Raw genomic sequence first — 13,928 nt, forward strand, 5'->3', positions numbered from 1 at the left:
CGACTTGGACGAATACATTTTCACACTTTCCTTCTATTATTTCCTTAAAACTATTAGCTTTGAGAGAGCCATTTTGTGATAATGGCGTGCAGAATGGTTGTTGAACTCTTGTATTGCATTTTTGTACCGATTGAATGCTTTTAGTGAACAAGCTCCAAGATTACCCGTTCACTTGTGCCGAATACACAGAATCGACAGTATAAATACATAATTATTTTTAGCACTATAAGCTAGTCAAGGGAAATCCTTTATCCATTTCAATTGAAATTTTCTATTTTGCCCATTATTATGTTGCACAGGAAATTCATACTTTGAATCTGGTGTCCAAGGGTTACACAATAAGTGATATTTCAGACTATCAGAAATTGGTTGATCCTCAACTAACAGCCTACATCTAGTTCAAGATTAATTGGAACTTATTCTGTATGAATGTTCAAATGTGAGGCCTATACATTTTTATTACTCCCTGCACAATTTGACAATATTTTTTCAGCTTGATTAACGTCAGAAATAGATTGATCAACTTCCTTTTGATTATTACTGGTAACACTATTACGTTGCTAGCATAATTTGTCACTGTTGTTTCTGAGTAGCCCTATCAAAAAACGAAAGTAGAGTTGCCTAGTTGCTTAATTTAAGCTTCTTATTTGAATTATATTTCGACATACTTCCGCATTATTTTTCACAAGCAAACATGAAACACTTCCCAAGTTTTTCACTACGGTACATACACTAAGAAACACTGAGTGTTTTGGTTCTTAACTAGTGCACAGAACGGAGTCTGTTGTAAAGACACAACACTGGATGTCTTTCTGTTGATGGTAATGCATTGAGTGACTGACCAAGTCTGCTGTTGTGGTGGACAGAGGCTGTGTGTATAATTCTAATGTTGTCACTTGGGAATCTAAGGCTTGAAATGTTCCATGTGGCAATATTTGAAATAAATCACCATTTCACTATACTTTCCTTTCATTGGTTCTGATAATAATGGAGATTATTGTTGGAATAACAACTTTGACATTTCGTAGCTGTACAGTGATCCAGATTTGCTAACTGCATACAAAATCCATATGGCATCTTTTACCCGAGCTGTACTCCGTGCTGAAGCTGAACTTGGAGGAATCCGATGTCTCACGCTGACTCAGAGCCCCGGGCCTCTTGCTTCGAAATCTGTCGATCCATTCTCTCTCCTGTTTCAATGACTCCCTGAGAAATTGGTCATCAAGAGAGTCTTCCTGCAGCATGAAGCCCCTCGATCCTCCTCGTCGTACCCTGCAATAAAATCGCGCACGTCATGTTTAGTTGTCAAATTCTCGTCTTAAACTCGTCACTGTTTCAACAATTTACTTCTCAGTAAAACCTGATTATGGTAACACTACTCAACAGTCACTTTCTTAATATAAATAAAAACATGTTACTTAAAAAAGATTGGGTGAAACTTGAATAGGGCTAAGTACCATTGTGGCACAGGAGAAATGCCATGAAATAATTAAAATAACTATGAAAGGCGTTGTAAGGAAGACGATGTGAAAGATATGCTCGCACCCCACAGCAGTATGAAATGCGAATCTAGTCGGACAAAATTAACTTGGTTACCCTCGTGAAAGTGCATTTTATTGATGACATACTGAACCTTTAAAATCTGTGATGAAAACTACAACAAACAGCATATATTAACACCATGTTGTCGTGAAGTTGGACCTGCAGGCAGCTGACCATGCATATAGTGTGAGACAGTTCTTCAGTGCGAAAAAAACAAGAGGGTGTGTTCGGTAATGTGAAGGAATAAATGTTAAATTTCTATTGCAAGTTTTAGCTTAAAGCATGTTTTAACAAAATACTGGATGGAATACAGATTCTCGACGACTAACAATCACTGAAGAACAAATAATAATTTTGTGTTGATTATGAATAATGCAATAGACTTTTAAAAACAATGGATTTGAACGGATTGAAGAAACCTTTTTTATACCTTATAACAATCCTTTGACTGCAAAACATTGAAGGCGCTAGGTGCCGACGTAACCTGTGGGTTTTTATGATAGGATATGCCATTCTTTACAAGATTGTCAATGGTTGCATTCTAGTGAGATGTAATTGAAGTAAATATACTATTATAATAATAGTTGTTCTAAATTCCATAGATCCATAGACCTTTTAAGTTCGTTCTCATTGCTTAATAATTCCTGCATGTAATTTATTTATATAATATCGAAACATGAATTTATTTCTGGTGGGATTATGTCGCGCAGAGGGAAAGGTGATTTCCCTGCTACAAACCATATGGAATTATTTGAAGTAGTACTGCGGAACAAAAAGTGAACTGTGCGATTATGTATATAGAAAAAATTACAGTACAGGACTGCAATGTTGCTACTTTTAAAGTTACCAAAAGGTCAAAAAAACTAAATTTCATAAAAATCTGTTAGGCTTTGGCCAAACGAGCTGTAAATATCGCAGGTTTTCTGCGACAAATGTAGCTGCCGTAATTGTCGCAAAATGGGTGGCCAAACGAGCTGTAAATATCGCAGGTTTTCTGCGACAAATGTAGCTGCCGTAATTGTCGCAAAATGGGTGGCCAGACGAGCTGTAAATATCGCAGGTTTTCTGCGACAAATGTAGCCGCCGTAATTGTCGCAAAATGGGTGGCCAAACGAGCTGTAAATATCGCAGGGTTTCTGCGACAAATGTAGCCGCCGTAATTGTCGCAAAATGGGTGGCCAAACGAGCTGTAAATATCGCAGGGTTCCTGCGACAAATGTAGCTGCCGTAATTGTCGCAAAATGGGTGGCCAAACGAGCTGTAAATATCGCAGGGTTTCTGCGACAAATGTAGCCGCCGTAATTGTCGCAAAATGGGTGGCCAAACGAGCTGAAATATCGCAGGTTTTCTGCGACAAATGTAGCCGCTGTAATTGTCGCAAAATGGGTGGCCAAACGAGCTGTAAATATCGCAGGTTTTCTGCGACAAATGTAGCCGCCGTAATTGTCGCAAAATGGGTGGCCAAACGAGCTGTAAATATAGCAGGTTTTCTGCGACAAATGTAGCCGCTGTAATTGTCGCAAAATGGGTGGCCAAACGAGCTGTAAATATCGCAGGTTTTCTGCGACAAATGTAGCCGCCGTAATTGTCGCAAAATGGGTGGCCAGACGAGCTGTAAATATCGCAGGTTTTCTGCGACAAATGTAGCTGCCGTAATTGTCGCAAAATGGGTGGCCAAACGAGCTGTAAATATCGCAGGTTTTCTGCGACAAATGTAGCTGCCGTAATTGTCGCAAAATGGGTGGCCAGACGAGCTGTAAATATCGCAGGTTTCCTGCGGCAAATGTAGCTGCCATAATTGTTAGAAAATGGGTGGCCAGACGAGGTGTAAATATCGCAGGGTTTCTGCGACAAATGTAGCTGCCGTAATTGTCGCAAAATGGGGGCCAGACGAGCTGTAAATATCGCAGGTTTTCTGCGACAAATGTAGCTGCCGTAATTGTCAGAAAATGGGTGGCCAGACGAGGTGTAAATATCATAGGGTTTCTGCGACAAATGTAGCTGCCGTAATTGTCGGAAAATGGGTGGCCAGACGAGCTGTAAATAACGCAGGTTTTCTGCGACAAATGTAGCTGCCGTAATTGTCGCAAAATGGGTGGCCAAACGAGCTGTAAATATCGCAGGGTTTCTGCGACAAATGTAGCTGCCGTAATTGTCGCAAAATGGGTGGCCAGACGAGCTGTAAATATCGCAGGGTTTCTGCGACAAATGTAGCTACCGTAATTGTCGGAAAATGGGTAGCCAGACGAGCTGTAAATATCGCAGGTTTTCTGCGACAAATGTAGCCGCCGTAATTGTCGCAAAATGGGTGGCCACGAGCTGTAAATATCGCAGGGTTTCTGCGACAAATGTAGCTGCAGTAATTGTCGCAAAATGGGTGGCCAAACGAGCTGTAAATATCGCAGGGTTTCTGCGACAAATGTAGCTGCCGTAATTGTCGCAAAATGGGTGGCCAAACGAGCTGTAAATATCGCAGGGTTTCTGCGACAAACGTAGCCGCCGTAATTGTCGCAAAATGGGTGGCCAGACGAGCTGTAAATATCGCAGGGTTTCTGCGACAAATGTAGCTGCCCTAATTGTCGCAAAATGGGTGGCTAGACGAGCTGTAAATATCGCAGGGTTTCTGCGACAAATGTAGCTGCCGTAATTGTCAGAAAATGGGTGGCCAGACGAGGTGTAAATATCGCAGGGTTTCTGCGACAAATGTAGCTGCCGTAATTGTCGAAAAATGGGTGGCCAGACGAGCTGTAAATGTCGCAGGCCAGACGAGCTGTAAATATCGCAGGGTTTCTGCGACAAATGTAGCTGCCGTAATTGTCGCAAAATGGGTGGCCAAACGAGCTGTAAATATCGCAGGGTTTCTGCGACAAATGTAGCTGCTGTAATTGTCGCAAAATGGGTGGCCAGACGAGCTGTAAATATCGCAGGGTTTCTGCGACAAATGTAGCTACCGTAATTGTCGGAAAATGGGTAGCCAGACGAGCTGTAAATATCGCAGGTTTTCTGCGACAAATGTAGCCGCCGTAATTGTCGCAAAATGGGTGGCCACGAGCTGTAAATATCGCAGGGTTTCTGCGACAAATGTAGCTGCAGTAATTGTCGCAAAATGGGTGGCCAAACGAGCTGTAAATATCGCAGGGTTTCTGCGACAAATGTAGCTGCCGTAATTGTCGCAAAATGGGTGGCCAGACGAGCTGTAAATATCGCAGGGTTTCTGCGACAAACGTAGCCGCCGTAATTGTCGCAAAATGGGTGGCCAGACGAGCTGTAAATATCGCAGGGTTTCTGCGACAAATGTAGCTGCCGTAATTGTCGGAAAATGGTTGGCCAAACGACCTGTAAATATCGCAGGGTTTCTGCGACAAATGTAGCTGCCGTAATTGTCGGAAAATGGGTGGCCAGACGAGCTGTAAATATCGCAGGGTTTCTGCGACAAATGTAGCTGCTGTAATTGTCGGAAAATGGGTGGCCAAACGAGCTGTAAATATCGCAGGGTTTCTGCGACAAATGTAGCCGCTGTAATTGTCGGAAAATGGGTGGCCAGACGGCGCTACAAATGCTGCTCAGTTTCTGCGTTAAACCTAGCTACGTGTGGTCACAAGACATGCCACACTAGCGACATTTGTAGCCTACTTCTTTTGCGATTTGCACCACTCAGCATTACTCTTTAAAAGATCTCCTCCTTCACCTCTCTCCTTAACCCTACTTCCATTTTTATGACATATCTTAGGACTGTACATTATTATAGTCACACACAATTGTAATGCACATGAGAAGAAAATTTATAGCAGTGCATAAATGAAACTTTTATTCCTGTGTCGGTTTTTCAACAGGCAATATTGTTCATCAGTAACAATCGAAAGCACGGTGTGGGTGAAAGAGTTTGCTGAAAGGTCGTAACCATATCTATTATAATCTAATTTGTCGTGGTTCTGTAGAAGGGTCATGGGGGTTTACAAAAGATTAGACATGCTCTTTCTTCCCTTGTCAATACATGAATTTCTAAAGCATCTCAACATTAAGTAAAAAGGAGTTTTAAATATGATCCTTATTCCATAAAACACAACTCAAAGAGGAAATGTGTTTGTAACATATTTGAGAGATCTGTCTTGTAAGAAAATTGTGTCTTTTTTTACCAAATGAAGTTGCTGTGAAGGGTTTACTGGAATGCTATTGTATAGATTTTATTATTGAAGGATACCTTTGGTTGAAAATGAAAGAAAAAAATGTGTACTCTCGAAGAATGATATTTTGAAAAGAGTACAAGTAAACACATCTATTATAAAATTTCTCTTTTTCTTTGTTTTGCAGAATGCTTATTGGACGTTGCGACAATTTAAACTTGACCCTTATATCCCAAAATACAACTCAAAGTGGAAATGTATTTATAACATAATAATATTTATAAACAATACTGATTTGTGAGGTCTGTCCTGCAAATGAATTGTACGTTTTTTTACCAAACGAAATTGCTGTGAAGGGTTTGCTAGAACACTTTTGTACAGTATACATTTTATTAATGAAGAATTCTTTAGGTCGAAATTGAAAGAAGAAAAATGTACGTACTTTTAAAGAAAGATATTTTGAAGAGAGTTAAAACATGGGCAACTTAGCCCGGACTATACATAAGCAAAGCAATATTTATTGGCACCATATGTTAGTAATAAATATGTCATATTAATTATTTGCACCATATTGTTATAAATCTGTCATGATAATAATTTCCCATCTAAAAGTCAATCTCTCTCTCTACTTCACTCCCTCATAAACACAAGTTGATTCTGTTGTTATGACTACATATACATACTGAGAATTTCAACCATTAGAAAAACAGGTTTTTCTTCAAATTTGAGAATGCATTTTTTCCCATTGTACATTTTATCCAACAGAAAACAGAGTTCACATTCTCTTAAACTTTATTGGTCATGTTTCTCAGATTATTAAATTTCGGGGAGGGGGAAACTGAAAGTGAATCTTAGGGCATGTTACAGTCTGTGTCTCAAAGTTTTTGACAAACAAAAGATATTCTAACGCTATAAGATAAGTGGGGTGGTACAAATTGCGATATCTTGTAGCTAATTCGAGAGACAAATTTCACTGCACTCATCAATGTCACTCGTTTTATTTTTGAATACATTAGGGCTAAATGAAATGTCAAGGTGTTGTATGCCTGGCTGAAAATTCAATTACCAGAAGGGAACTTAGTGGCGATATTTACTTTTCCTTCTCGTGAAGGAACAAAAAACAGGAGTAAAGTTAAGAAAATAGTATTTAAAATTAGCTTACACATGTATCCATACACATTTGTAAATTGACATTACATTAAATTATTGTAATTCTCTACTGTAAAATGAATAACTTTGATTTGTTATTTCACTGTTTTTAAAGTCTTAATCTACGCGTCCTTTACATGACATGTGATTTTCTCTTTCTATCTCATTGCTAAAAAAATTAAAGCATGGTCATTCACTTTACATGATTGTTTGTACTTTTATTACTTTTTTTTTTTTTTCATGATATTTATTCTTTATTTATTGTCAGTTAGGGGATAAAACTCTTTTGACTCTCTGAGCCTCCTTTGGGATTTACTAAAGCGGAAATAAATATATTAATATAAATTTAAAGTTTAAAAATATGGCTTTCATAATAAGGAATTTCCAGTAACTAACAATAATGTTAATTCGTTTAAGAAGGAAAATTAATTGGTCACGAATAGGTCTAACATGTCAGACGCTTGTCCCAAAGTTTTATTGTATTATTATTATTATTATTCGTTGTTTCTAAAATTCATTTTCTCTAATAAAAGATTATTATTACGTGCACATAGTCTACTCAGAGGGGATGTTTTGTAGAATAACTTTACAGCACATTTAAATAACTTGAAAGTTTTTCGTTAAATAGAGCCACCACCGCCACCACCCCCACTGCCACCACCACCACCGCCACCGCCACCACCTCATCCATCCAATTAGGAGAACTATCAGCATACTGGAAACACTTGTGGCGAACATAGGAATCATCGTCTTCTGGTAATGGCATGTGTATATTGTGATCATCTGTTACACATTTTCTAGGAAAAAGTTTTTTACATAGTGAACACACTAAGTCAGTGGGTCTAACAGTCTTAGTACATTTAAAGCACATTCCCCTTTTTCCGCAACTGTTACATTTTTTTTCTTTTAGTTCTTTCTTCTTTTCTCTTTTCTTTTTCCTTTCTTCTTTAACAAGTGCCTCTTCTTTTTTTCTTACTTTCCTTCTCCTCGAAAAGTACTTTCCATGTTTTACATGTTATGACAAATGCCATTCTTTCTGTATTCTTCTTGGTGTACATACTTCAAAAAGATAAACATAGAGGCTACATGGAAAATTTAAGTCAAGTAGTAAATGACGATCATGTATGTGCTTTAAAACGTCAAAAAAAAAAAATAAATAAATAGACGAATCATTCTTTACCATTTTCTGACAACTGTTTCACAAATGGTGGCACTGGATGAAGTTACACTTTCACTTGTTCGGATGGAAACCTCTGGATGGCGACGAAGAAATGATCGAAACCACCCATCCCCAGGCATATTGTCCTTAAAAGGTGTTTTTCTCTGGTTCATGGTTAGGAACTCTTTAACAGATAGTTGGGCATCCAGCGTCCTCTGAGCAAATCCTTTTCTGGCGCAGGTAACAATACACTTTACTAACAGTTTTTCTTCATCTTCACTGAGGACTGGTGCAGGTCCCATTGAAGATTTTGAAAATTTGGCACTGAGTCGAAATTGTAAAGTTGTATTTCTTTGCTGCGGTTTTTTTTTTTATGGGCATTCCACCTCGAATGTTATCTAAAGCTGCCTCTAAATGCTGTGGATTGTAACATTTCTTACTTCCAATCTTCTTCTTCTTCTTTATCCTTTCAAATTTTACGTTATTCATGCTGATGAATCTTCGAAGGGAGAGAAAATAATACTGTAAACCAATTGGTTTCGCACTGCCAATAACTATAACAGTAGTAGTGACAGTCACATACTAATACATGGCACCACATGCCAATAACTGGTAAATATCATTATAATTTTAAACACATGAAAATTATTTTTAGGTTATGTAGCATCGTAACAAACATTATGGCGATAAAATGTCACAATAAAAACGTGAATCAGTTAGGTATAGTCATTGGCACAGGGTGCCAATAATTGAAACCGACATGTTTTTCTTTACAGTCATTGGCAACCCGCCGTTTGGTGATCGTTTAGGTTAGGATGTTTAAACTACATCTATTTGAATAGAAGAAACCTTCAGCAATGGATTTGTACAAGTTTCATTACAATAGCATGAACCTAAGAAAAACAGTAATGTATATTAAGAGACAAAATGCTTAACACTAACCTTAAGAAAATGCCTTCTATTTTTGATACAGTATACAACACCTGATATCAAGCAGCCATGACACAAAACAACGCCAATCTGGTGGAAAATTTCGGTACTACTTCAAAGAGGATGTATCATTGAATGCAGTTGTTGCTCTCAGATGGCACTATTGGTCTTAAAAACCTTATTAGAGAGGAAATTAATTAAAAGATTTCAGTAACTATCAGAGTGCCAATGACTATATAGTTTACCCTATCTTGATTCTAAATTGTACTTTCATGACCATGTTGTCCATTTATTTAATCATTCACTAAGAATGCTTAGTCTCAGTAGGTCTATTACTTATTCCTTTTCCTCTCCCAATACACTACATACATTATATTAAGCTTTAGTAAGGTCTAAGTTAGAATATGCATCTGTTGCGTGGAACTCTATTACTTCTACTGATTCAGCTAAACTAGAAAATATCCGAAGAAAATTAATTTCTCTTTGTGCGTTCAGATTTGTACCCAACTCCTCCCCCTTAAATTATGAACTATCTAGTATATATTTTAACTGTATCAGTCTGTATTCGAGACGTCAGGATATTGATTACGCTTTCTTTAGTAATGCTATTAATGGTGTCATTGATTGTGATTCTTTCACACGTAACACCTATCTTAGAATTCCCGTGAAAGGTTTTCGTGGTCAAAGAATTTTCTTCACTAAATTATATAAATCCCTTTCACCAGTAGCCAGGTGTATTAAAAGTGCTAATTTGCACGATTTGATTTGATTTTACTTATGCAAAATATATCCTTACTTGTTATTTAATATCTTTTATTATTTGTTCGATTGTTTCCATTTCATCTCACTGTCATTTTCTTTCATTCATTCTCATCATAATATGTTTTGTTTTGTTTATTGTATCTTGTGCTAAACTGTAATTGATCTTTGTGCTGTTGTTTAGCACGTTAATGTTATAAATAAATAAATAAATTAATTAAATGAATAAATAAATAAATAAGTATGCACGTAAATAAGTATGTAAGTAAATAAATAAATAAATAATAATAATAATAATAATTATTATTATTATTATTATTATTATTATTATTATTATTATTGTATAATTAAGAAATGTACATAAAAAGTTTATACAGGTTTTCCTTCATGTGATTTAAAGACTACAAAATGCTAGATTGTGCCGTGTTCAGATGCAACAATTATGCGAAGAAAACTAAAGGCAGAGAAGTCAAATACTTCCAGTTTACAAGGAATGATGACCTGGCTACAATATGTAAACGAAATGACAAACATACTGACACCAAATGCACATCGGAGCTACATTTGTAGCCACCTAGCAGCAGTAATTGTTGCTATGTCTGCCACCTAGCAGCAGTATTTGTCGCAGAAGAGATGGACCCAGATGCATTCCAGTTGCGACACGATCTTGGAATGCGCCTAATAAGCTACATTTACTGCTCCATATGGCCACTTGCAATTAACTCAATCCAGTCTATAATTCCAGCTACATTTGTCGCAAAAAACCTGCGATAAACGTAGCTCGTATGGCCGTGCCCTTAGACAAAAGAGAAGTTGTTATTTTGTCTAAATCTACCTCCTCCCCCTTAAAGGAGTAGTTCCTCTGATATATTCGTAATCAGAGTTAGTGCACAAGAAATATATGGTGCCTGTAACTTTACTGCAGTACAAAGTTTCATAAAAATCCGTTAGATAGGAGAGAAGTTGTTAATTTTGTCTAGTTAGACTTGCGTTTTGACCTGTCCAAAGTACTGCCGTCTCCTATATAGGAAGAATTTATCCAGAAGATACATTCGTACACCATAGGAAAAGTTGTTGTTTTCTAATGCCAAGCGTTTGACAATAAAGTCATTTGACCTCTTGCACTCCAATATTTTTCAAAGATATTATCATGGTCAGCCACAGAAGCACAGATTTTGAGGTGTTCCGAATCCATTTCTTGGTTTGAGTTGCACAATGGGCAGTTAGGGGACTGATATATTCCAATTCTATGCAGGTGTTTGGCCAAACAATCATGGCCTGTTGCCAATCTAAATGCAGCTACAGACGATTTTCGTGGTAAATCGGGTATTAACTGTGGATTATGACGCAGAGGATTCAATTTTTTCCCTTGAGATTGTGTTATCAAATTTTGTTTGTTGAAGTCTAAGTATGTAGATTTAATAAATCTCTTCACATAGTAATACGTAGATTTAGTAACAGGTCTGTAAGTAGCATTGCTGCCCTTCTTTGCTAAAGCATCCGCATTCTCGTTTCCCAGAATTCCACAATGGGATGGTATCCATTGGAACACAATTTTTTTTATTGAGTGATATTAATTGAGAGAGCATTTTAGTTATTTCTGCTGTTTGAGAAATAACTAAAATGCTAGCAACCGTTCAGACATATTAAGATGCCTTTCCAGCACCATCAATGTATTCTGTAATGAAACAAACAAAATGAAGATGTTATGAGAATATACAAAAAGTTTTTCTAATATTGTAGACAAATTGCATGAAATTGGGATTGAGATAAATAAAGATCTTCTTATTATTTTATTGATTAATTTGCCCATGGAATATGAAAATTTTAGATGTGCAATTGATTGCAGAGATGGCTCATTGATGTCACTAGTGCCGAGAAGTATAGACCACTCAGGTCATCAGAGACTTTCTACAGTATGGGTCCATATGATGGAGAATTGTTGGGATGTCATAGAGAAAACCCCTGTGTGCCTGGACCCAAACAAGTTATAAATTCAAGGTAGAGTGAGATTTGAAACTAGATCTCCTGGCTCACAAGCTCAGTGCTCTTGCACTGAGTCACGGTAGCAGTTAACTAGATATGTTGAAAACAAAAATTTTAGAGGAAGGCATAAATGAAAAGACTACTACCATTACAGAAAATAATGCCTTGTTGTCGAAACAAAGATTCAACAAACTGAAAGAAAGATTTTAGTAGAAACAGTATAGATCATAAAGCATCATCTTGCAGAGCAGAAAATGAAGGAGAACAAGGGGAAGATAGCAAGAGGAAAAGGAAGAAGGTTGCATTTTTATGTAACGGCGATTACCAAGTTCCTTCCCCCAAGCCATTCCTAGTGAGGAAAAAAACGTAGTTTTGCGTCAAAAAATGAAGAAATGAACGCAAGTATATGAATTCTGATCACCTGATGTCGCCATCTGCCAGTCCAGAGCCGGCCACGCTGATGCCCACAGCATAGCTCGAGTCCGTGCTCGACGTGCTCTGAGTCTCCCTGCACAGAGCATCACGCAGGCGTTCTGCGAACGTGGACCGTCGCTCGGGTGTGTCCAGTTGGGCACTGTACCGCCGAACGTCTTCACTCTCTGTAAGCAAAGTTCATGCAATTACCAGCAGACCCATCCATATACTCTCTAACATCTGTTGCCTATAAGAGGTCAAACCTTCTCTCAGAGTCTGTTTCTAATTGTCTGATCCGATACCAAAAGCTCTTGTTGTAAATATCTGGCTGTAGCAAATGGTTGATTGAATGATGATGTGACAGTTCTGTCGAGGATTTGATCCACTGCCAGGTCTTCTGGTTACCAAAACGAGAAAGTGTCCCAGAAATCACTCTGAAACATACCCATGAAATCTGACGTTCATCTCGCTGCAATTTCTTTGACTCTTGTCAGCCCACTTAAGGTATGTGGATATAGAGGGAAAAGTTGAGCCGGTGTCTGGTACAGTTCCTAGGTAGCTCAGTCGATACAGCGCTGGCGAGCTCAGCTAAAGGTCCTGGGTTCGATACACAGCCCCAGAACAATTTTTCCCTTGACATTATTCATGTCAGCTTCACAGGGAGCTATATCTGAGGGATTCCATTGTCACGGGTTTGACAGATGTACATTTTCATGTAATTATAAAATATATCAGATTCAATATTCCTGTTTCAAATTATACCACTTTAAATGCAGTTGATTGTATTACGATATCTGAAAACTATTTTTTAAACAACTACTGTATGTAAAGATAAATTATTATTAATTGTAAACTGTGTGTCATAGGTGTGACCTTACATTTTTCCAGGAAAAAATCTGTGAATGAACTGATGGTATGTGAACAATTTTTGTAATACAGCCTGTTGAATGTTTAATGCATTATACTTGAAAATATCAGACAAAAGGGTTCCTAATTTGCAAAATTATAATATAATTTCTACTATCACAGATGTGACGGGTACATACCTATTGACATAGTTAATGGAAGAATTGTTGCAAGAGCAATTAAAATAAATATTAGGGATAAAAAGCAAAGTCTAATGTAGTTTCTGTTCCATTATTGAAAAAACACATAGCTTACCAACGTAAGGAAAGTAATATTAATGAATATAACTACAGCTAAATTGAAATTTCTTTGATAAAATAAAATGCCAGGAATAAAACACTAATGTCAGAACAAAAATAAATAAAAATATTCAGAATATGATTAATCTCACTATTTCACTGCTGAGCCATTTATACCTGAACCCACACTTCCTGAAGTCGAAATTGCGATAGAGAATCTGAAAAAGTACAAGTCCCCAGGTATCGATCAAATTCTAGCAGAATTAATACAAGAGGGTGGAAGCGTATTATCTAACGAAATTTATAAACTTGTACTTGCTATTTGGAAAAAGGAAATTGTACCAGAACAATGGAAGGAGTCCATAATTGTATCTATTTTTAAGAAGGGGGACAAGACTAACTGTGGTAACTTTCGAGGAATATCACTGTTGTTGTCCAATATTCTTTTGAGAAGATTAACTCCGTACGTAGATGAAATTATTAGGGATCATCAGTGCAGTTTTAGGTGTAATAGATCTACTATTGATCAATTTTTTTGTATTCAACAGATATTGGAGAAAAAATGGGAGTGTAAGGGTACAGTACATCAGTTATTCATAGATTTCAAAAAGGGATATGGCTCGGTTAAGAGATAAGTTTTATATAATATTCTTATTGAATTTGGTATTCCCAAGAAACTAGTTCGACTAATTAAAATGCATCTCAGTCAAACATACAGCA

The 13,928-nt window shown here is 37.3% G+C and overlaps 1 protein-coding gene across 3 annotated transcripts in view; it reads right to left on the bottom strand.

Annotated features, from left to right (window-relative positions):
- Positions 1–13,928, bottom strand: part of LOC138697002 (uncharacterized) — a 61,313-nt gene that overhangs the window by 17,252 nt on the left and 30,133 nt on the right. For all 3 annotated transcript variants that reach the window (XM_069822592.1, XM_069822591.1, XM_069822589.1), the window contains exons 9-10: positions 12,071–12,248; positions 1,085–1,272 (exon numbers count right to left, since the gene is read on the bottom strand). In XM_069822592.1, the coding sequence (XP_069678693.1) occupies positions 1,085–1,272; positions 12,071–12,248 (366 nt within the window). The remainder of the gene's footprint in view (positions 1–1,084; positions 1,273–12,070; positions 12,249–13,928) is intronic.

This window comes from Periplaneta americana, chromosome 3 (genome assembly GCF_040183065.1).
Source record: "Periplaneta americana isolate PAMFEO1 chromosome 3, P.americana_PAMFEO1_priV1, whole genome shotgun sequence".
Taxonomy (NCBI): Eukaryota; Metazoa; Arthropoda; class Insecta; order Blattodea; family Blattidae; genus Periplaneta; species Periplaneta americana.